This window comes from Amblyomma mixtum, chromosome 9 (genome assembly GCF_055824585.1).
Source record: "Amblyomma mixtum isolate Tamu chromosome 9, ASM5582458v1, whole genome shotgun sequence".
In the NCBI taxonomy this organism is placed as follows: Eukaryota; Metazoa; Arthropoda; class Arachnida; order Ixodida; family Ixodidae; genus Amblyomma; species Amblyomma mixtum.
Window position 1 is genome coordinate 52613162 of NC_143020.1, and position 24864 is coordinate 52638025.

A 24864-nucleotide genomic window follows, 5' to 3' on the forward strand; every position below is an offset into this window, starting at 1 on the left:
GAAAATCTGGACAATTTGTTTTACTGGCATGATTAACATAAAGGTAACAAAGTAGTCAGAGACTCTTCATGGTACCTCGAGTCTCGTTTTGTGACTGCTGAAAAAGAAATACAAGAAAGGAAAGTGGCTGTTTAAAAGGGGGTGTCTGTATGGTTGCACCGAAATAACCCGCGTAAGAATCCGTTTTTCCAAAAACAGCGCAAAAACATAGTGAAGAAAGATAGACACAGAATATTCACTCTTTTGCCATGTTTCATAAAAAATTAATTGTCAGCAAGTCACCCAGCTCTTTTTATTTCTCCGAGTGGAAATGCTTGAGAACATAGTTTACATAGTCCACAAAAAGTTGTAAAGTTAATTATTTTCCTTTTATGCAAGCGCGCAGCGATCGGAGGCTGATGTAATTGACCGAAATCAGTGGCACGTCTCGTCACTCCTGCCTGCGGCTTATATTTTATGTCATTCAGATTGTTAGATTTCTCATGAAAAGCATGGCTTCCCAGGCCTACTATGTTGCCCCAGTTATGGCTGGATGTTTCTCCATTACAACGGGCATGCAAAAGTTCGGTCGTGCTGTTCCAGCTGTTATGCATGGCTGCAGTGTATGGGAGTAATTTATGTTCGTGTAATATATATTCTGCAGCATTTAAAGACCACAGGACCTTTTATATCACAGATGCATGTTCGTGCAAAGTGCCTTATGATGCTGTTAATGACATCACCAAATTGATGTTACCTATAAAACTTGTCACAGATTGCACAAGTAGCTGCTGGTGTGGCGAAAAAAGCCGTACTGCATTTTCTTGCAACATTTAGTTTTATATGCAAAACAGCTAGATGATCCCGCAAGTTTTCAGTTAATCACTTGCAATTGAGTGTTTATCAAAGAGTTTTAAGTGCATGCAACTTTTCATCATTTTGTGGCAGAGATGATGCGATGCGCATATATAGATGCGTTGAGTTAGCACTTACTGTTTGATGTTGGAAAAAGGAAGAAAAATTTAATTACAATAGCTCCGCAGTGCTCTGTTGCAGTCCACTAGGACAATGAACAGCAACCCAGCAGTTGGTAGACAAAGACGTCTTTGGTCGAACTCTGTGGGTGACTACTGAAGAAAAGCTGACTAGGCTAGTGCTGTTTTGGCATAAATGCTAAGAGGAATGGATAATTGGATGCTGATTTCTTGCGTCTACCCCAAGTGGGTCAAAAAATTAAAATTTGGATAGGACACTTAAGCTCTATGTTAAGGGTATATCGCGATAATGTTAATGGGTTAATGCCCAAATATGTGGAATTCGTCATTGTCTGCCTTACATTCATAGATCGCTGGGAGTCCTCATACCACTCCTGGCACAATGTTGCAGTGGTTAAGTGACCGACATTCTGGTACTAACACTGGTGCATTAAAAGCTATTGCAGTTGGTGATATGCTTTTAGCGCATACCTACAGTGTGCCTGAGCTGCCCCGTAGCTTGTAGGAATTTCACCGAACAGTTTTTAAACGTATTTGATTGAGCTTGCTTCCACAGTGAGAGATGGCAGGAAAAGGCGGGATGCTTGACAACACAAAACAAAGTGAACAAGGGTCGAGGAGGATCCTCAGTCCACTAGACAACCTTCATGCTGAACCTACCCCAACTATCACCCCAGCCTGTCCTGACTGCCCTTAATCTTGCGCAAACCTGAAACATGGCCTTTACATATGCCATCGCCATAAACCCCCCCCCCCCCACTTTCCTTGCCCACCCCTTCCCTGCTGGAGTGTCTGGTTGAACTCGGACCAATTAGAAGATAAACTGGCCTTGGTGGAATAAGTTTGCTCCCCCCTCGGTGACTGAAGCGAAGTTGCCGAAAAACTGTGAGGACACTAACGTCACCTTAAGAACGGAACGTGATAGCGCTAGATTTCACATTTGTTGCAGCTTCTCTTGCAACTTATGCTTGCGTTTGCGTCCGTTTCTTTGAAGTTGTTGGTCCATTAACCGCCATATTCGTATTGGTAGCTGCAGCAGCAGGTATCTGCTATGCTGGAACAGTGCCGACATTTGCATATTTCATTTTTTTTATATTGATTCTCTACCTAAGTTGCCGTCTAGAACCTCTGGCAATAACATCACAAGGTCATGTGACTTTTCTCGGACAGTCATTAATTTCATTGCCTCCTGTCACAGTGGGCAGGTTGTGATGAGATCACAAGGTCACATGACATCTCTCGGCCAATCAGGTTGGCCTATCAGCGCAGGTTGTGATGATGTCACACGGTCACATGACCTCTCTCGGCCAATTGGTGAATTTTGTCTTGGACATCAGCCGGGTTTTGTGCGACTGCAACTCTAATGCTCTCATATTAATAACGTGATGTCGGTTCCCTCCTCCTCAACCCTTGTTAATTTTGTTCTGTGTTGAGCATGGTAGTCATTTAGCCATTTCCCTGAGGCCTGAACTCCGCAATGCCTGGCATCTTCATGACAGAGTGTGCGAGAGTAAGGTTTAATTTTTCACTGAATTGTTTAACTTTAGTGTTTAGGTGTATACTTTGCCTGTGCTCTGTCACTGTTACTGAAAGTGGATTTGATTTAAATTAAATTTTTTGATGGCGTTCGTCTGATGCAGATATATTTTGACATCGGCAAGTTGCTGTTGGGGGGCCATTGCAGATGTGCATTTAATTTTATGCTGACTACAAGAAGGCTGTTAGTTAGTGAAGCACGTGATTGATTTATTGGACACTCTCACTCACTGTTGTGTGGAGCACTTTGGTTTTGCAATCTATTTTTTCTTTGTAGCTTTAAGATTGTCATTGCGGTCCTGTAGTTAGACTGCAATTTCAAGATCCTGCAAGTTTCATGAGCCAGTCATGTGCCATCTAAGTACGACAAAGAAGAGCTGAGAGTGTGGTTCTCAACATTGTAATATTTTTCATGAGAGGCTTGTTGAGTTGCACAAATGGTCTCTTTTGCCTAATACTACAGTTGAGTGTTGCTTGCAACATCACTCTTTTCCCAGGAAAAGTGACAAAAAGAAAAAATGTGAGTGTACAACAGCGCATATATCCATGTACACAAGTATATCCCCTTTGATGCCTCTGGGTGATTGAGAGGTCTCACCTGTGCATGCCACATGATTGAATGTTCTCTCTGACTGGGAGTACTGCTTCATCCTCATCGTTAGGTAGAAGCGTTCCGCCTTTATATGTTCTTAGTCTAGCAGGAAGCTGCACTATTATCTGAAACATTAAACTCATGAGGAGTTGAATACCACAAGGGATTACTTTTACATGCAATGAGCCTGATTTCAGTGTTCCTTAGGCATTCCGGTCTTTAAAAATAAAAATAAAAAGCTCACCACACACCAGTCCACATATCCTTCACACATAGGGCTTGCCTTAACAATGGTATTCTCTTTAGTGAGTTGGTGAAGCAGGCTGTGGCCTTACAAGGCAGTAGACATGGCTCTGCCGTGTCCCACTTGAATGAACATATAAATGAGTGAGTGAGTGAACAAACAAGAGCTTGTATAGGCAGGTGCTGACTCACTGTTCAGCAGACTGACATGAAGGCAAGGTTAGCCTGATAGTGGATCACCATGTGCTTGCACTTCCTACAAGGCTTATGACAAAATAGAAGCAGCGTGGGAAGAAAAGAAAAGGATAGACGCCTTGATTAACAGTCAACAGTGCCATCGGCTCAGGTACGCATATTGCAAGGTGTATTGCAAGTCAACATCGGCGTATTGCAAGGCAACAAAGCAAGGCCTCTCCCCTTGACCTTCGGTTAAGCCTGTCCTGTACCAGGGTTAACTAGTGACAATCACTGTCCAAAAATGCAAAGGTACACTCTACACTCTATGAGTGATGAAGAGAGATATATCGAGAACCAGTTCTGTGTTAGAGTCAGCGTCTACATTCGTGGAGCTGTTAGCTGCAGGAATCGAACCAAGTTAACAGAGAAGAGATCATGTCTCCATGCAGAAAACCAAAGACTATGGTCAGTTCCCAACCCTTCGGTGCATGGTGGTCTCTTTACAAGTTGACGTGCGTCGGCGCTTATTTGGTGATTTTGTACAAAAAAAAAAAAGTGTTTCCTTCATACTACTGCTAGTATAAGAGAAACCAGGCAGCAGATTGGCAGAGACTAGTTATGGGCTCCGGTTTCTTGTGTGCAAAATTCTCACTTGTGCCCAGCTGGGGTTGTGACAGCAGGTGTAACACAGCTGCCTTCTAGTTACTGTTGTCCTGTGGGATGGTTGGTCCCTGTTCCACTCTTCTCATTGAACTGATTGTTTGTTTACGCCGATAGCTGTTAATTGGAGGAACCTGTGGATCTACGCCGTTGTCGTGGACATTGATGTGGGTGAAAAAGGCTACAGAATAGAAGAAGAGGAGGAAGGTGCGCGACAGGAGAGGAAATTCAGTAGAATGTGCTACACAGCTGGGGGATGGAGCGGTGCAGTATGATGCAAGATGGCACAGCGTAACAGCTATCACCAGGTTCTCATAGTGTGCACCATGGTGTAATTTTTCTACCGTACTGACGCAATTTCTTTTCTGCACAGGTCGAGAAAGGACCACCTGCTGTACCTGGTGCAGATGCCCGCCGTGGAAGCCCTGCACAAGTCCTTCGACCAGCTCGACCTGTACACCGAGTCTTCCTCACGCTATGACGTCATCAGAGTGAGTGGACTCCTTAATTGTGGGTGTAGCCTGGCGGTGACTGCGTGCCTTTTTTCTAATTAGGACGGGAAAGGTTTCTCTTTTTTGTTTGTTTGTTTGTTTGTTTATGATTGTGCAACACGCTTCTCTCAAGCTAAGGGTTTTGGCCTTGGGCAAACATTTGTCAATTTGCAACTTGTTTGTTTACGCTTTTAGGTAAAGATTTCTTTACTTGCACATGGGACATAACCTCTTGAGTCACGAGTTATTATCCATTGCAGGCCTTTGTTAGGTAGTGGACGTAATTGAGACAGTGAGAATGAGAAGGACGCACTTCTTTAAATGGTTGCCTATGCTTGACTTTTCATTCATTAACTCACTAGACCGAATTGAGTAACTGTTGTGTTTGCAGACATCCGTGATGTGTACATTTCATTCACAGGAAATGTGCACTTGGATGTTGAAGTCGTTAGAATGTATATGTGGTTTTTGCACTCTTGGGAGTTTTTTTTAATGAAAACTTGCATGTGTAACAGTATTCTGTTTGAAAGACATGAGACCTTATTTGAAGGTCGGCCATTTCCTCAGTATGTACCCGTCTACATGTTACCTGTATGTACAGTCTTATTCAAAGGTTTAGAGCCCAGGGGGTTCACTTATAAGCTTTATATTGGGACTTCAGGAGCATTCATGGAAGTCCTACCTATTGCAGGAGGCAGTACCAGAAATCTTCTCACGTTCAGGAAATTTGGAGCGCTAGAGAGTCATTAAGAATGGCACAGTGTGGCTCAAAAGAAAACCCCCTGGGCTTCAAACTTTTGACAAAGGCTGTACCTCTCAACATGATTTGATGGCCATCGTAATGATTTCATTTTTCAAATGTTAGTTCTATTGAAAAGTGGATTGAGTAAAGAAATGGATGGGAAGTTTGTTGTCTAGTAATGGCCCCTTGATATTCACTTTCGTGTTTGAACCTCGGCTGTGCAGAAGTTCATTGTGAATCCATCCTGGGACGCCACGTGGGACGGCTTTGCCAAGGTGGCTCACTACGTCACTGGCGCTGCCTCGGGGCTTCCCGGTGAGGAATACCGGACCAGCTACGACTACTTTGGGGAGCAGCAGCCTGACAGCCTTACCGGCCTTGAGATCAGCGAGCACTGCGAAGAGCCCGGCTTTGAGGTGGTCGTCAGGGTGAGCGTCCGCAGGTTGCATACTGGCACGCTTCTCATTTATTTACATTATTTATTATTATTTGTACATACTGCAATCCCATGGAGAATGAAGTTCAAGATCGAGAATGAAGTTGAACAGCAAAAAGTGTGTTCATGTTACCTTCACATGTAAAAAAACGAAGTTAACATCATCAACAACAGTACACCATCAACAACAGTACAGTGATGCAAAAATTGCAGTATAAATATTTGAGTGTGACGTTCTCGGTTGATCACAGTGGTCGTGGAGGCTGCAAAGACACTAAACTTTTTAGAACGAAATCTGGGCCACGCGCCGCCTCACCTAAGATCAACTGCTTTTGTCACATACATTCGACCCATGCTCGAATACGCATGTGTGGTGTGGGACCCATGGCAAATAACATTGTGCAATAAGCTTGAAAAAATCCCCAACAGAGCTGCAAGGTTCGTCTTACGTCCATACTCCAGAGGTGATAGCTGCACCGACATGAAAAACGGATTCGGGTGGGAAAGTCTTTCTTCTCGAAGAAGGAAATTGCGCCTTAAACGGCTGTATCAAATATTTCATGATAAAACCGGCATTCAAAAGGAAAGATATTTACACTGGCCCCATTATGTCTCTTCTCGTATTGATCATTGCTTTAAGATTTTGGAATATGCAAATTCATTTTTTGTGCGTTCTATCAGGAAATGGAATCGCCTTTCAGGTCAGTGAGTGTGCTGTGTGAATGAAGATGTGTTTTTTTCATCATTGTAACCCCCCTGCTGTAGCGCCTTTGGGCTAAGCGGGGTAAAAATTGAATAAAGAATAAAGGGATTTTAGCAGGGTGGGAATATATCGAAGAAGGTAGAAATACTAGAATGAGAAGGGAGTACTAGATGAAAAGAGTGACATGTTTGAGCAATGCAACCAGCAACACACAGCAACCAGTCAGCAGAAGCAACAATCACACTAAAAACATTATGACACACTTAAAGAGACAGATAACTACAAATGGCATTCAGATAATTTCAAGGATGGCTGAAGGACTTCATTATCTGTAAGTGCATTCCAGTGACTAACAGTTCTTGGATAAAGGTGTTTGTTCTCAAACGGGGTTCCACAGTGGCCATGGGTGTTTCTTGAGGCGCTCCTTGGGTTACCTGTACACCAAAACCCAAGCACGCCTCAGCATCCACCTTTCCTTCACTACAGTTGCTTTGGCGAGACAACTAGCAAGTTTGGTAGCAACACAATGATAGATGTTTGCTCTATACCATATGTTTATATTTACCACTCACAGTTGGGAGTGTCGCAGCCAGTGTGAGCTGATGTTGCCAGCAATGAGGTGGCTGTAAGCGAGGTGCATCACTAATCATACTGTGACTGCTTACTGCTGTCTGCTTCATTTTGCAGTCAGTCAGCATTACCCTAATGAAATTTGGGAATGTTTATTTGAGGCCATGCGGTCATGTGCTCTTTTTTGCATGCATTTGAGGCACGAAGAGACAGAAAGCCACTAAAAAGCTAAAAAGGGATAAAACGGCTAAAAAGGGCTAGAAAGACTAGGAACTTTTGCTTTTGGTGGACTGAGGAACCTCAAATGGGGATAGGCACAGTCTACGAGTCTGCTTTACAAGTGTAGTCTGCTGCCTCCAGTACGAGGTTGTTCATTGGTTTAGGTGTGAATTGAACTCTTACTTAAGAGACTGTTTTTCTTTTGCTCTCTTTTTGTCTGCGTTGAAACATGACTGAAGTGACTGTTCAGGTTTTTGAGAGGGCATAATCTTTCATGTATACAAGGTTCCTGGTGACCTAGAATGCTGTCATCTGGAAAGCTGTGCGACAGAAATAATCCACAATGCTTGGAGATGCTTTTTCAAGTCTTCGTCCTGTGTATTGCTGTATATAGGCCAGGGTTTGTCAATCTTTTTAGCTGCAGCGAATCCTAGCAGCTTTCAAAAGGGGCTGAAGGAACCCTGTGTCTCTCAGCTGTGAACCCTTCCTCCCTACACACATGCATGCAGACGCGTAACTTTTTAAAAATAGGACGAAAGTGCAGTTAGTAACGGCTAACTCTAAAAAGAAAAAAAAAGCCCCAAAGCTGTCATGAAACTAAGTTTGGGAGTCGTTGCTGCGAGTATAAGGTCACGGGGCCATCCGGAGGGTTTGCTTCTAAGGCAAAATGACACTCTTCGAGCATCTGTGCACGTCGGTAACATTCGGAGGGTATAGCCAAAAGCGCTTTTGACCTTCGAGATTTGGAACGTTGGTGAGGCATAGTCAATTGAACAGCAAGGCCCAGAAGTAGACCCGTTTGGGCTCCAAACTTTTGACTGAAGGCTGCTTGTGTGTGCTATACAATTTCTCTGGCCATTTTGCACAGCTGTAAGAAATGGATGAGTGACGTTTCTGAAGGAAAACCGGGTGTGCTTTGCAAGCTGGTACTTTACTCTTTGTATATGTGCAGCATTGGTTATGTCACCGATGAAGATTAGCCCTGGTATGTTTTATCGTCTATGACACAAGTAATTGGATATGGCATCGATGAGCCTTGTGCATTGTACGGCACTTCTGTGTCTTGCATTGCTTATGTCGCTTATGAGGATTAGCCCTGCTGTGTTTAATCATTTACGACACAAGTAATTCGATATGGCATAGATGAACCTTGTGTATTGTACGCCACTTTTGTGCCTTTTTTTTTTTCTGGTGCTATTACTGCTGGGTTCAGAGCATGTGGCGTGAGGGTCAGGGTCTGTGCTCACCTGTCTCGGTGCTCGTCCCCTTCAATTCTTGTTTTGAACTTCCAAGAAGGGCTAGAACTGTACTGAAGGAAAATAATTTGAACTGAATAATGTTAAACTACCGTATTTACTCGCATAATAGGCGCACTTTTTTTTCCAGAAAATGCGGCTCAAAGTTGGGGGTGCGCCTATTACGCGGGGTAAAATTTCCGGGAATTTTTCGACTCGCAAAATTGAACATACCGCATAAACGCACTCGTGTATGGGCCGCACCCCGTTTTCCCGAAGAAAATATTAAAAAAAAATTGTGTAGGGGCCGCACCGAAACTTTCCACGACCCACGCGGGAATAGCCTCCAAAATGCACGCGCCGAGGCCTCCGCGATCAGCTCCAGCTGCGCGCAACGGGCGCTTGATTGCGGAGGCCACACACGCGCACAGGAGCTTCCAGACGCCGCCCACGGAGGGCGCCCAAGGCCAAGCTTATCATCATCATCATTTTCCTCCGCCGCGAGCTTTCGCTATCTATATCGCCATCAGCATCACCAGCTCCACTTTTTTTTTTGTTGTTGTCAAGTGCCGGGATCTGCGGTAGAGCGTGGTTTGTGGCTTTGCCGCCGAGCGTTGCTGTTTCAGCTCGACGCTACACGGCTGGGAGTTTGCTCTCGAACACGGCAAGCGTGCGGCAGTTGCGACTGTGGCGTGCCTAAATTTTCGTACGCTACTCCAGGCGCCGAGGTTTTCGCGGGCCGAAGGGATAAAGGGATTTATCCGGCTGGGGATAAAGCTTTCCAAACAGACGTTTAAAGTGAGCATCCCTGAAAACTGTGTGCGGCTGTTTTACGCGATGTCATTGTACGTGCTGTGGGTCCGCAGCAGCTGCGACGGCAGCTGCAGTAGTGAGGTCTAGTAGTCAGTTCAGCAAAAATGTTAAAATAAAGACTGGGGGTCGGGGGGCGGCGAGGCGTCGGCTTGCAATCGTGTAAACACAGTATTGGTCACAGTGCCAAGTTCGGGGTGCGCCTATTATGCGCGGAAATAAAAAAAATTGATTTTTCGCGACCAAACTAGGGGTGCGCCTATTATGCGAGTGCGCCTATTATGCGAGTAAATACGGTAAGATAAGTAACTTAACAGGTGCATTTATTACTTCATCAGTTTCAGTAGAACACTGAAGTGAGGCAATTTTTGTGCTTTTGTTGTGCATACGAGAAAAACTGTAACTCAGCATTAAATCATTGAATAAAATAGCAGCGCTAAAGCAAATGAGTGCTGAAAGAAACAGCAATAGACGTTCATCTGTGGAGAGACAAGGGAATGTGTTGCGGTCATTGAAAGTGTTTGTTGTTTGTGTTTTATAAGATGGTTGCTCTCTTCCGCTTGTCCTCTGTTTCTGCCAGACCCTGCCCAAGCGGACCGAGGTGAAACGGGGCAGCCCCCTGGGCCACGAGGAGTGGGCCCTGGCACACGACCCGGAGGGACGCATCCTCAACGAAGACGCCCTCAAGCAGCGCATCTTCCGAGGGGTCAGTCAGGGGGAAGAGGGGATGGTGGCGGACTTGTTCTGTTTTTTTTTTTGTCTTTGTGTGCGGATGGCCTAGAAGCAATAGGCAGACATGTGGAGGACACCTATCTTGAGCTGCATTGTAATTCATTGGTCAAATGTTTAGGGGAATCCCCCAAGATGGAGTAGATTTGTAATAAGGGAGTAATTACTAGTAAAGCGACTGCTCTGGTGAAGCGGTGGTCCCGGGTTCGAACCCATGACCAGGATGAATTTTTCTTTGACTGCGAAGTTTCTGAGAAAGCTGTATAGCTTTCCTTTGTGGCCGTGTGGCTGCGCTTGGGTAGACGTCAATGAGTAATTACTCCCTTATTATAATAATTCATTGAAAGAAAATCTATTAACAGTGACAGCTCAGAAATAGAGTGACAGGTGTTCCGAAAGAAGGATATTATTTCTTATGAAGCCATGGTAAACAGTCTTCGTGCCAAAGTTTGTTTCTCACCTGAACTGGCAGCATGTGTTTGGCAGATTTGTTGACTGGGCTGGTGATTGGTGGAACAGCACAGGAGGCTTTTCGATAGAACTTAAACAGCAATGGTAGAACATCAGTGTAAAATATATGTAAAATATTAAAATATAAGCATGAAAAAGTCGCCGGAAAGTGTTTTTCAACTCCCACATGGGATGGTAGGTCCTCTGCTGCGTGTAGAAGTGTATTATTTGGCTCTAATGTTCATGCCAAGAGAATATAGTGAGTGAGAAAGTTTGTTTTCTCCTGAGAAGGTGTTTCAGAGCTCCTTTAAATCATATATTTTTGCCAAGTTTATGTTGCATATATGATGGCAGGTGCTGCTCATGATTCAGATGCTGCGCTTTAGTTTCATCCGAGTGCAGTCAAGTGTGGTAGTCACTTCTTCGGCAGCTGTTGCACCTCTTGTGCTTCAGAACAGTAGTTTACAACTGCTTCACAGTAGACACACAGCAGCAACTCTGCCGTCATATTTCGACCCTGCTCCACTTCGTGTCTATCATCATGGGGCATGACTCTGAACTGTGCACAGAAAACTCGAGGCTACCTACATGGGCTACTCATTTGTGAATATCTTGTCATAACATAAGAGTAGCGCAAAACCAGGACGACGGACCCCTTTTGTCCATCGTTCTGGTTTTACGCTACTCTTATGTTATGGATCAGTACCGAGTTGCGAATTGCTCAAATTGCCACCGTGGTAATCTTTTTCAGTTGGGTAAGTCGCCCTCACACCCCCCCCTTTCCCTCTTCTTCTTTTTTCCTTCCTCCTCTCCCCCCGTGGTGCAGGGTATCGCGTCTGAGCTGCGCAGGGAAGTGTGGCCCTTCCTGCTGGGATACTACAGCTTCAGCTCCACCTACAAGGAGCGGGAAGCCCTCCGCAAGAAACACAAGTGGGTGCCAGGAAATGAAATGAGAAACTGTAGCGTAAAGGGACAGGCCACAGCTAGATTTAAGCAGAGTAGGTCTTTCCCTCTAAAGCATGCAGGGTTAGAGCAACCCTAGTGTACAGCTCATGGACTGTCTCACCAGTTCTCACGCAAAGTGTGCTGGAAAAGCACAGTTGGTGATTAGACTTGTGAAACACTGTGCCCAGCACAGAAGACTAGACAGACGAGAAAAGCAGGCAGGATGATCGCAGGATGCAACAATGGTCCTGTCTGCTCCTCTTCAGTGTCTCATCTTTTATGATGGTAAAAGTGTTTCACAAGTGTCCTTGAAGGTGGTGTGGTGTTGTACAGCTCGGCATCACTTTAGCCGAGTATCAACGGCGAGGTTTTCCTTCTTATTTTGTTTCTTTTTATTTTCTTTCATGCCGCCATGTAGTCCTCTGCATATTTTCATCGGAGAAATAGAGCTTTAGATGTTCTGGCATTTGGCATTGCACATCTGTGGGTAGAAGCTGTGACCGTACAGTATAGCTGTGCATGAAAGTTCGTGGCACCTCAGCCTTGTAGGCATACCTGAGTTTGAAGTCACTGTATGCTTGTTTCACCAGACGCTCAGTGCCATCACCCATATGTGTAACACCACAACAGGGTTTGTTGTTTGTGGCGGTGTTTTTTAACTCAGCTTAACTGTGTTACTTTCATTCAGTGACCAGTAAAGGCCCACTCTTTTTAAATCGAGGGCAACATCGTCGCTCAGCACCGGATGCCTTGTCACGTATTTTCCACGGTTTTGCGTGAATGGCTTGAGTGAATCCTTTCTCCCTTTTCTGCCCTTGCCTGCTGTTTAGGGACTACTATTACCGCATGAAGCTGCAGTGGAAGTCCGTCAGTGAAGACCAGGAGTCGCGGTTTGCCGACTTCAGGGAGCGGAAGAACCTCGTCGGTGAGTGCACTGATCTGACGCGACTTAAACTCAATAACGTGACTCCAAGAACTGACTCCAAAGGCCTTGCCACAAAAACAAAACACCTTTCAGTCTCCCAACCTCACGGTGAGTCATTGCTTCTGAATGGCGGTGACTGCTCTTGGCAGCATTTAAGCAAGCTGTCATCTTGCACGTGGAGACTTCACAAAATTGCGTAGCAGCACGCGAGTCCAGTGTTGCGTCAGATACTAAGGAAAGCAGGGAGACCGCCATTTCATCTGCACTAGCAACCCTGACCTCTCCATGCACCCATAGACGATTATACTGCCATTGACATACTATGACATTGGCAGTGCTGCCATTGACATACTATGACATTGGCAGTGCTGTGGATGTTGAGGGTGTCTGTAAATTTGAATGGAATAAGATGAAGGCCTTCATGTCTCGCATCTTATACAGTGGAAGCTCTTTAATTCGAACTTCATTAATTCAGGGCAATTCAACCTGTCTGACTCAATCCATTCAGGCTTCATGCCTGAAGCAGCTTGCTAAGTCAAACATGAGTCGATTCTGCCACTGGTACTTCAAACTGCGTGCTGCCACGCCGAAGTGGCCTGGATGCACAGCCAACTGACCAACGCACCACAAGGTTGTGCCACCTCTTTGGAGGAAGTTTGGAGAAGGTAAAAGTGGCTCGCGAAGCCCAAGGAAAGTGGGAAGGGGATGGAACAGCTCTGTCTTCATGATCAGCAGCAGTATAGCGGTAACATCTAGTTACATGACCTTCGAGGCTTGTCAGTGCCGGTCTGCTATCAAAATAGGACATCGCCGTAAACCATACGATACCAAAAGCACGGTGTTGACTTTCATCAAAAATAAGAGTAGGGCTGCTCATTGGTTTAGAAAATTGCGGCTCAAGGCCGTAAAATCGAGCAGTGTGCAACCATTCCGAGACTGTTGCCTTTCTGCCAAAACGGTCATGCAGCCGCTGCAACTTGTAAATTCACACTTGATAGTCGCGGAGGCTTTGTCAAGGCTGACCACTCTCATTCCGAACGAGACCACTCGGGAAAGCTGTGTGCACGTTGTGACTCGTGCTTGCTAGTGTGAACGTCGGCACTGTTCACCCACTGCTTGGTTCAGAAATTGCAGCCGGTTTTTGTGCCCATTGTGAGCCCCTCACGATTCCGGTGCGGCCCTTTAGTGTGCGAGTTATGGACACCGTCAACGTGTCTTCAGTAAGGACTGAAGCGACCTTTTGTTGTGTTCAGGCTTTAGAATAGAACGTGTTGGCCATTGACTTCCGGGAATATGTGCTAAAGATGAGCACGGAGCTATTTAATCAATAAGATAGGCTAATCTCACCACCCAACTGCTTCCCATTTGCAGTGTGCTGTCCTTTCTGTTATCTTTCGTTAGTTTGAACTTCGGTTCATTCAAACTGCACTGGCATCACTAGTATTTGGAGCAGAGGTGGTGAAGTAGTAGTAGTACTAATAGAAAACGTTCATTCAAGTTAGGGTGTTAAGGAGTGGGGTTAAATGAGTCCTCAGTTTGGGAGTCCGTTAGCAGAAGCCGCTGCCCAAGCTCTCTCAACCAAGGACCTTTGGGCCATGAGGTCGGAGATGGACAGGGCTGCCTTCCAATCTGTCCACCTTGGCTTTGCTAGAGGGGGTATGGCTTGGTTGTATTAGAAGGTCCATACCGTGTGATAAAGGTCGGCTTTTTGGCCACGAAACTTGCATTGACCTGGGAAGGATGCTGAGTGAATAGCGTGTAGTCTAGCTGTGAGTTAATAGCGTGTAGTGTAGCTGGGCTGTTTTAGGACAGGGTTTGTAAGTGCCTGAGATGTCACTCCTCTCATTTATCGAGTACCTTAGCGGGTCCCTGAAATGTTGGTCTCGTAAGCCAACTGCGATATGTATTAAGAATTTCAGCACAGGGGACGGCACATTTGGGTACCAGACACAAATCCGATGCTTCGACCTGATGAATGTGCAATGCAGTGAAGGTTCGTTAATTCAAACTGCTTTGGCATTCTCGTGCAGTTTGAAATAATGAGCCTTCACTGTATTACGCGTTCATCGGAGCAAAGCATCGGATTTGCATGCGGCGACCAAATGTGCCCTCTCCTGCGCTGAAATTCTCACTGTTCTGCCTTTGTTCCAAAATGTGGTGCACTGTGCCTGTCACCGTAGTTGAATGCTGGCAGCTTGGAGCCTTCGTTGGTCGATCTGTATGACATTCGAGCTTCTTTTTTCAGGTTTTCGAAGTTTGAAGGGGAGGCTTCACAACTGCCTCTGCATAAAATTCAGTTATAACGTGAAGGGTGACTTCTCACTTGAGTGCGGTATATTCCTTTTCTTTTCTTTTTTGCTCTTCTGACGTGCAGAGAAGGACGTGAGCCGGACAGACCGGACGCACTCCTTCTACCAGGGGGAGAACAATGCCAAGATCGAGATGCTCAACGACATCCTCATGACCTACTGCATGTACAACTTTGACCTGGGTGAGCAAGGAGTTACCTGCTTGTTGTCACGCCTTCTATTGCTGGGATGCCCTGTATAAAACATTTGCAACATCGCCTAGGTGCAGTCGCTGTGTGCACCACAGTCAAGCATTGCAGCACTGTGCAGTGTGTGTGTATAGCGAATTCATGAGGTTGGCTACTTCTGAATTCTCTGCAGCTGTGCTACATGGTTTAAAATTGGCATCATCATCATCAGCTTTACTACGTCGACCTGCAAAACAGAGGCCCCCCCCCCCCCCCCCGTATATCCCTGCAAACTTACCATATTTTGCTACAGCTTCTTCTGTCAACTGAGTGGAAACTATTTATTTAGTTATTATTTATTCAAAATACCCCCAAAGGCCCTCATTTGAGGGTATTACATGGGGGGGGGGGGGGGGGGGGGAGTATGTACAAAGCATTGGTTCAAGGTTAAAATAATGCACTAAAATAAAATAGAAATCACAAATATTAATGAAAGACAGGCATCCACAAAAAGAGCCGCAACAATGTACATAGCAGCAAAATTTAGATCTGAAACATGCCCTCCCTTCCTACTTAACGGAATACAGTCTCTGCTTGCATCTAATTAGTTTTCTATTGAAACATAGTATGGTGTCAATATTCATTATTTAAGGCATATTTCTAATACAACTGCCAACTTTCAATTTTCAGCCAACTTTGAGACTAGCGGCAAACCAAACAGCAAGCAGTTTGGTAGTTTCGGATTTTTGTGCGTGCCAGTGGTTACTGGAAGTTTGCTCTCGCTACTGTTCGTCCGGGAAAGTGACTGCCAGCGCAAGCAAGCAGGGTAAACAACACACAGTTCTTCCCCTCGCCACTCACACCTTTTGTTAGCCGCACGCAGTGACGCGGTTACGCCGACCTTCCCAAGCCTGCCTTGCATGCACGCTGGTGGTCTGGTATGGCAAGGAGTGTAAAATGTGCGAGTGAAAGTTTTTTTTTAAAAGCCGGGCGATAAATTAAGGGCATGCAAATTATGCGAGTAAATACAGTCATTGGCGGAATGCCAGAAAAGCTGGCACTGAGTGTAGTCTCGTACACCGCCCACTTTGCTCTCTGTCATCCCTTACTACGTGTTGCCTTCTCTTGGAATAACCCTGAACAATCATCGGTTATCTTGCCTTCGCATTACGTGCTCTGCCCATGACCATGTCTTCTTGATTTCAACTTGGAGGTCATCTAACTCGAGTTTGTTCCATGACGCACTCTGTTTTCTTCCTGTCTCTGTCACATGTTGTAGTACTAATAAGGGCATGCGCTCATGCTCACTCACATTGAAGTGTTGCATATAATAGTGAGTGCTGGTGAAGAAACCCTAATCTTCTATGACCACTGTTTGGCATCATGAGTCATTGCCATAGCTTGGCGAACTCGTGATTGGATTCACCCAGGCTCACTCATGCTCATTTCAGATCGTGATCTGAGTCGTGAGTGAGTCCGGTCTCACATTCAGATCATGATCCGAGTCGTGATTGAGTCTGGACTCATGTTCAGATCGCTATCTGGGTTGTGACTCGTTGCAGTCATACACCTGTCGACATTCATGCATGCTGCATCGACATGGTGTGTTCGTTCAAGGGATCCACGGGTTCGCCGGTGCTTATTTTCAGAGGCCCGCTCTAGCTTAGCACATGTACATCCACCTGTGATCTTCATTGACTCAGAACGATTAGAAACTAATTTAACGAACAGAAAATGGAAGAGGACACTCGTGTTGAAGGATGTAGGGCGCTCAGTGGCCCCAGTGATATGTGTGTCGGCTCCAACAACCGTCCCGTTCTGGTGCAGGCTATGTGCAGGGCATGAGCGACCTGCTCTCCCCCATCCTCATGGTGATGGAGAGTGAGGAGGACTCCTTCTGGTGCTTTGTGGGCTTCATCAAGCGAGTGGTGAGTTGGGGATGGGGGGGAGTGTTTGCACACTTGTTAAACAATCAGAAAGCCCTAGAGTTCTAGGTAGGACAAATGGGGGCACTGACCCGCTGCACGGATAGATTGATGCAGTGACCTTTCTGTGTTTTTGCACCAATAAGATGTATGGTGGTGTACATTGCTTGCTGTGTGAAGTATGGTTCAACAGATTGTTAGTACTATTCAGGGAATGCATACTACTCAGTCTCTGGGGGCGTACTTATCATTTTTTTGCTTTCAAGAAGTTATTTGTGTGGCACTCTTTTAATTTCATCATCAAATCAAGGACAACATTAACCTTATATGTTCATCTAGTTATTCCCCATCAAATTAAATGGCATTAAGCAGTGGGGTAGCCCTTGTTGGTTTTCCGTAAAACATAAAATTAGACAGGATGTGCTGTGTTCGAAATAGCGTCCTCTTGCATGTTTGGAATAGTGTGGCACGAAAAAGTGATGATGGTGATGTTTACAATTTCATTTTAATGACACAATGGTAGCTTGGCAAAAAAGTGCTGCGACAAATGTGTTTTGGCCTGCGCATACTGCCCTATTGACTCGGGCAGTGCGGAAAGGCTGGTGTGAGTGTCAAATAGGGGAAGAACATTTTGCTGGTGTCCTCCTGGCTTGGTTTAATAAACTCGCTGTGATGACATTTGTGAAATGTGCCATGAAGCGCATGCTATCCACTCTGTGATGTCAGTTGGTAGAGTATGATGTGAAATAGCCTGTAAACACACCTAGGCATGCCGCTTGTTGTGACATCAGTGTATCAGAGGAAAGCTGTGGATTTTTCAGATAATGGTTCCCCCTCATCTCAGGTAATGGTTCTCTCCAGCCTAGCAGTATGCACATGTCAAGTCTTTGCAACGGTTGCTTTGTATTGTTACTGGTCAGTCGTCTCTCTTAGAGGAGTGTCTCAGCATTTGCAGTGCTGAGATAACACACAGGCCATAGCTTATTCACGTTAATCCTCCAGTGTTCAGGTTCAGCAGTGGTGGCATGTGTGGAACTGTGCAGATGTCAAACTTTGACCTCGACCAGAGTGGCATGAAGAAGCAGCTGGCACAACTGTACGACATCCTCGCCGTTGCTGTCCCCAAGCTGGCTATTTACCTCGGTACGTGGCTTACCCTATTTTCGACTGCTTGTTGGTGTAGAAATGGTGTAGAAATGTAGCCATGAAATCGTGGTGATTCATATGCTCAGTGATCTTTGGTATACATGCAACTTTAGACATTTTTATTTCAGAGGGAGCCAACAACTTGCTCAGAAGGTTTCAATAACTAATTGCTTTTTCAATACCCATGATGTTGATGGGAAGAAAGCGCCAGTTTGAATAAAAGCGAAGTTTGAATTAAGCAGCTTCAGAGAGACCACTGTACAGCCATTGCAGTATTGTAGTTGGTGGTGAGAAATAAGGCATACAGTGTGCTGCATCTGTAACAGTGCTTACAAAGATATAAAATTTAGTAGTATAGTGTTGTGATAGTTATATATCGGCATATGATTTTGAAATCAATGGTACTAATGCAGAAGTGGCGTTGCTGATGAAAACTGGATTCTAAGACATAAGTCTGAATGGACTAGGCTAAATTTGTTCATATTGCGTTTTCTGACAAGGTCATTCTCTGATTCAATGCGGCCAAGTGCTTTGCACCAGTAAAGTCCAACCTTGTGCTATCAGATAATGTTCTCAGGAGCACAAATCACAAATGTGCACTTTACTCAGCAACTAGCATGTCTTTCTAGCTGGTATTGATCTGAGTCATGATTTCTCTAAGCTGACAGCAGTTGTGTTAGGTCTCTGGCATTCTTTTCACTCCTTAGCTTCTTCGGCATCCACCTGGTGATCTTGGGATTGTTGTTTGGAATTCTGTTTGCACATTTACAGTTTACAGTAGTGGCTGGATATTGCTGAAGTAATGTTAATCTACTGGGACCCTTTTGCGTGTTTGTGAAATACGTTGTTAAAATTGCACAGAACTCCTCTGGCTGCTATGTTTGTCACGGGCCTTTGCATGACAGGGGCTCTAAGTTTTATGCAAAATTAGTTTTCTATTGTTGGGGGCTTTAATGACAGCGGACTCTAGCTGCAGTGTGCAGAAGATCTGACTCGTCTTTAGAAGCTCGGCTAATTTGGTATATGCATTCTGATGTCTAATTGATAAAGAGGCACGCGTTAGACATTTTAAGGCATCCGCAGTACTTGAACAAAGCAGCAGGTTTCGACTTTGTTGTCACCAGCTGTGCTAATTGTTAAACTCTGCATTTCCGGGCTGTTGCGGTGTTCGTTCGTGTCCCCGCCAGAGGAGCACGAGTCTGGCAACCTGTACTTCTGCTTCCGCTGGCTCCTGGTGCTGTTCAAGCGCGAGTTCAAGTGCGAGGAGATCATGCGACTCTGGGAGGTGAGTTGACAGTGCACTCGGTGGCTTGGCTCGAGCAGTGACGGGAATCACGCAAGCACAAAATACTTCCGTGCAAATATAAATGGCAGCGCACATGGCAGGTTCTCTCACATCATGAATGGCAGTTTGCCAATATTCCTCAAGAGAAAAGTATACAACAGCTGTATCGTACCGGTACGCACCTGTGGGGCAGAAACGTGGAGGCTAACAAAGAGCGTTCAGCTTAAGTTAAGGAAAACGCAGCGAGCTATGGAAAGGAAAATGATAGGTGTAACGTTAAGAGATCGGAAGCGGGCAGAGTGGGTGAGGGAACAAACGCGGGTTAATGACATCCTAGTTGAAATCAAGAGGAAGAAATGGGCTTGGGCAGGGCATGTAATGCGAAGGCAAGATAACCGCTGGTCCTTAAGGGTAACGGAGTGGATTCCAAGAGAAGGCAAACGTAGCAGAGGGCAGCAGAAAGTGAGGTGGGCGGATGAGATTAAGAAGTTTGTGGGGATACAGTGGCCGCAACTGGCGAAGGACAGGGTTAATTGGAGAGACATGGGGAGGCCTTTGCCTTGCAGTGGGCGTAGTCAGGCTGATGATGACGATGATCAGTAAGGGCTGAAATCCACCCCTTTCTCTACGCTGCCGGAGTCGAGGATTTGCAAAGCATGCCATGTACGGCTGTTGGCCTAGCAGCTTACAAGTGCTGTGTGTGTTGGACTGCTCTGGAGTTGACTTGTGGACACAGAAAAGAATCCCTGAAGGCTGTGATATTGGTTGTTGAATCTGCTAGTCCAAAACTAGTTTTAAATTAAGATTGGAAGCACTCAAGACTAAATCAATAGAGAGTGCAGATTTTGAAAGCACTGCTTTAAAGAAAGTTTGCTTTGTACCAGATTATTCTCGTTTCAAAGACCCGCATCCCTCCTTGGCTTACTAACAAAGTTTTCACTATTGGTTGTTGAGAAAATGTGCAGGATATTGTTAATAGGAACTTATTCTCGTCAGTCTGCTACGAGTCTCGTTAATGTATTTGCATTTCCCAAATTCAACAAGTGGTGACCCTGAGTGCATCATTTCTGTTGTGGATAGGAAGCCTGATGATGGCAGTGTCGTTAGTATAAATTTTTGTTTGAAATGCCTGCACAACCAAAAATGAAATTCGTGATGTTATGTCTGTGTTTTGGATGCAGGTGCTGTGGACCGACCTGCCGTGCAAGAACTTCCACCTGCTCCTGTGCGTGGCCATCCTGGACCACGAGAAGGACCTGCTCATCGAGAACAACTATGGCCTCAACGAGATCCTCAAGGCAGGTGTCTCCCGCTTCACTCCGCGTGACCTTAGCCTTTGGCGTTGCGTGTCGGAGGCAGGCTGCAGGTGCCTACGTCACAGCTAGATTTTCATTTAGGTGTCTGCTAGTCATCAAAATCGGGAGTACCGTATTTACTTGCGTTATGAACCCGCTTTTTTTTTTCCAGAAAAAAGTTGGCAAGGCGGGGAATTAACAGAATTTTTCGTGGCAGTCGAAATTTCATATCATACCGTATTTACTCGCATAATAGGCGCACTTTTTTCCGGGGTGCAGGGTGTTTGGGGTGCGCCTATTTACAACTTGCAAAATTGAACATACCGCATAAACGCACCCGTGTACGGGCTGCACCCCGTTTTCCCGAAGAAAATGTTTAAAAAAAAAAGATTCGTGTTAGGGCCACACCGAAACTTTCCACGACCCACGCGGGAATAACCTTTTGAAATGCACGTGCTGAGGCCTCCGAGATCAGCTCCGGCTGCGCGCAACGGGCGCTTGATCGTGGAGGCCACACACGCGCACAGGAGCTTCCAGACGCCTCCCACTGAGGGCGCCTGAGGCCAAGCTCATCATCATCATCAACGTTTTCTTCCGCCACGAGCTTTCGCTATCCATATCGCCATCAGCATCGCCAGCTCCAGTTTTTTTTTTTTGTTGTTGCTGGCAAGTGCCGGGATCTGCGGTAGCGCGTTAGTTAATCGTGGTTTGTGGCTTTGCCGCCGAGCGCTGCTGTTTTAGTTCGACGGGCAAGCACCTTAATAGCTACACGGCTGGGAGTTTGCTCTCGAACACTGCAAGTGTGCAGCAGGTCAGAAATTCGACGTTGCCGAGAAGTGCGGCAGTTGTGACTGCGGCGTGCCTAAATTTTCGTACACGACTCCTCCAAGCGCCGAGGTTTTCGCGGGCCTAAGTCGGGAATGCTTCCGGCTGGAGATGAAGCTTTCCAAACAGACGTTTGAAGTGAGCATCCCTGAAAACTGTGTGCGGCTGTTCTACGCGATATCGTTGTACAGTGGACGCCCAATAAACGAAACTCGCTTAAATGAAACTTACGGATAAACGGAATTAAGTGGGGTTATTTGGTTGGTTTCCTATGTCTGCAGTAGAAAAATTGTTCGGTTAATTGAAACACTACTTCCTTGTTATCCTCGGTTAAACGGCACAAAAGCTAAACATTCGGAATCCGCGAAGGCATATTTGTACTCTGGCATGGAACGGTAGTCTCACAACCATGAACAAATCGTTTGCAGCCAACACTAGCCGGGACAAGCCAATCCAGTAGTCATTTGTGAGCGCTTCGATTTTGTTGCTGTAGCTCTGCGTTAGGCCTACGCGTGATCGGCGTCTCAGCATAATGGAAAGCGTGAAGAAACGGCCGCACAAAGCACTCTCGCTTGAGAAAAAATTGCAAGTTTTGCAAGAGCTTGAGCGAAGTGGTCTATCTCAGACAGAGGTAGCGAAGAAGTTTGATATTCCGAAGTCGACGCTGTCGCGGATCTTGAAGAACAAGGCCACGATTCAAGGGGCTGTCAAAAGTGGGACCTTCGCCTCAAACCGAATGCGGATGAGGACAACGCCGCATGAAGAGCTAGAAAAAGTTCTTTTTCTCTGGTTTAAGCGTGCGCGGAGTGCTAACTTCCCGATAAGCGGTCCCATTTTAGAACAGAAAGCGCGGGACATAGCCCTGCAAATGGGCGTTGAAAATTTCAGCGTGAGTGATGGATGGCTGAGCAGATTCAAAAAGCGCCACGGCCTCATCTTCAAGACCATCTCAGGTGAGAGCGCTGCAGTGAACAGAGCTGTCTGCACCGACTGGCAACAGGGGCGACTGCAGGATATTTTAAGCAGTTATGAGCAGCGAGACATCTTTAACGTCGATGAGATGGGACTTTTTTATAAGGCGCTTCCGTCGAAGACTCTCGCCTACAAAGGCGAAGCCTGCACAGGTGGGAAGCGCAGTAAGGAGCGCATTACCGTACTGGTGGGCGCGAACATGGCTGGTAGTGAAAAGTTAAAGCTGCTGGTGATCGGCAAGTCGAGGCACCCACGCTGCTTCAAGGGCATTCGAGGTCTGCCTGTGATGTACAACGCGAATGGAAGAGCGTGGATGACGATGGCAATCTTTGAAAACTGGCTGCGAGAGGAGGACGCGAAGTTCACCAAGCAGGGCAGGAAGGTTGTTTTCATCTTGGATAATTGCCCTGCCCACGGTCAGGTGGAAGGACTGAAGTCCATCAGGCTCGAATTTCTGCCTGCCAATGCGACGGCTGTAATCCAGCCAATGGATCAAGGAGTAATCCAAAACCTCAAGGTACTCTACCGCCGCCAGCTGCTCCACCGCATGCTGCTTTGTGCCGACAGCGGGAAGGATTATGCCATCGACTTGTTGTCGGCCATACACATTTTGGCGCACGCCTGGGAACAAGTGAAAGAAACAACTGTGCAGAGGTGCTTCCACCATGCAGGTTTTGAAGCACAGGAACCAGTTCCACAAGATGAGGCAAGTGCTGCCAATACTGAAGATGAGGCTGACACCATATTCAGCCAAGTGGTGCCATCTGCCTCTTTCTCGCGACAGGACTACGAGGCAGTCGATGAAAATTTGAGCACATGTCGGGAGGAAAGTCTCGAGGAGATGATCGCCGAGGTGCAAGCCGAGGACCAATCCTCCTCCAGTGATGAGTGCGAGGACTCTGTGCCCAGCGCAGTGCCAGACAGTGCTGCTAGAGATGCAGTGGCACTTTTGCAGCACTACTTCGAGCGTGAAGGCTGTACAGACTTTCTTCGCAGCCTTTCAAGCATGCACAGTCACTTAGTGAAAAAACAGCTCCAAAATGTGAAGCAAACCACCATTGATTCTTTTTTTTCTTTGCGCCCACATCAGTAAGGGCTGGTGCAGATTAATTAAAGTTTTGCTTTGTGAAAAATGTGTACTTTGCTTAAATGAAACTTCTGATAAATGGAACACTTTTTCAATCCCCTTCGAGTTCCGTTTAAGAGAAGTCCACTGTACATGCTGTGGGTCTGCAGCAGCTGCGACGGCAGCAGCACTAGTGAGGATTAGTTGTCAGTTCAGTGAAACATTTTTTAAAATAAAGATTGGGGGGAGGGGGGCGGTGAGGCGTCAGCTTGCAATCGTGTAAATACAGTATTGATCACAGTGCCAAGTTCGGGGTGCGCCTATTATGCGCGGAAATAAAAAAATCTGATTTTTCGCGACCAAACTAGGGGTGCACCTATTATGCGAGTAAATACGGTATGTCCGCCTTCCAGCCTTCCGTCCGTCCTTCCATCCATCGGTCAAAAGCATGCGGTCAGCCACATTCGTTTCGCCAGTGTTTTGCATCATTTGCTTCGTAGCTGTATCACGGGGCCATCTGATGATTTTGTGAGAGTCGGCGGCAGTGCCCATTCCGGGCACACTAAAGCAAACGTGCTGAACACGGGCCCCAAATTTCAGGTGCACGTTTTTTTTCGTGAAGTTGAAAAAAACTCGCAGGCCAGTTACAAGTGTGTAACGCCATGACGTTTTCGGTGCGCAACATCTTGGCGTGCAGCCATGGTTTGTGCTGTGGACTGCGGGAATCTGAGGAATGTACTAAGAAAATTGAGCTAGCGTTTCAAAAAAGAAAGAAAAAATTAATTTCTTAACGACAAAATTTGGGGGTGGGTTCTTAGTGCTAGTGCATACTGCAAATACGGCAAATAGTAAATACAGCAGTTTGTGATCAGTATTTGGTATTCAGTTTGGCTTTCGCTGCACTATTACTGTTCTGAGTATTCAAACCTCGTGAACATGCAGAAATTACTAGATTTCGTGCAGCAGAATTACGCGCACAGGATAATGCTAAACCTTGCAAAAAAAACAATGTGCTATTTGCCATTGGAAGCTGCTGTGTCATGGTTACTGGGCATTTCTCTAGCTTCTCCTGCTTCGCATCAAATCTGCAGCAGAAGATGGTTTGGAACTAGCCACTGCCTATCATAAGATGTTATGCAGCGGCTATATGGAATCCTCACCAAGCATACTTAATTAACACCTTAGAAGCCGTTCAAAACTGAGCAGCCCGTTTTATATCCTCAAATTACAATAGACACAGCAGTATCACCAGTATTAAATCTTCACTTAACATCCCGCCACTAGAGCTCTGACGGAAAATTGCACGACTCTGCCTCTTTCATAAGTTATATTACAGTTTTCCTGATCTTCGTGACACATTATTACAGTAAAAGCTCGTTAATTCGAACTTCACGGGACCGGGAAAATCATTCGAATTATCCGATGTTCGAATTATCG

At 45.9% G+C, this 24864-nt stretch overlaps 1 protein-coding gene across 2 annotated transcripts in view; it reads left to right on the forward strand.

Moving 5' to 3' along the window:
* Positions 1–24864, forward strand: part of LOC149329002 (TBC1 domain family member 15-like) — an 81000-nt gene that overhangs the window by 47880 nt on the left and 8256 nt on the right. For both annotated transcript variants that reach the window (XM_089560059.1, XM_089560060.1), the window contains exons 5-14: positions 4556–4673; positions 5640–5843; positions 9969–10094; positions 11394–11497; positions 12343–12437; positions 14812–14928; positions 16741–16841; positions 17882–17981; positions 19172–19269; positions 20451–20567. In XM_089560059.1, coding sequence (XP_089416185.1) covers positions 4556–4673; positions 5640–5843; positions 9969–10094; positions 11394–11497; positions 12343–12437; positions 14812–14928; positions 16741–16841; positions 17882–17981; positions 19172–19269; positions 20451–20567 — 1180 coding nt within the window. The remainder of the gene's footprint in view (positions 1–4555; positions 4674–5639; positions 5844–9968; positions 10095–11393; positions 11498–12342; positions 12438–14811; positions 14929–16740; positions 16842–17881; positions 17982–19171; positions 19270–20450; positions 20568–24864) is intronic.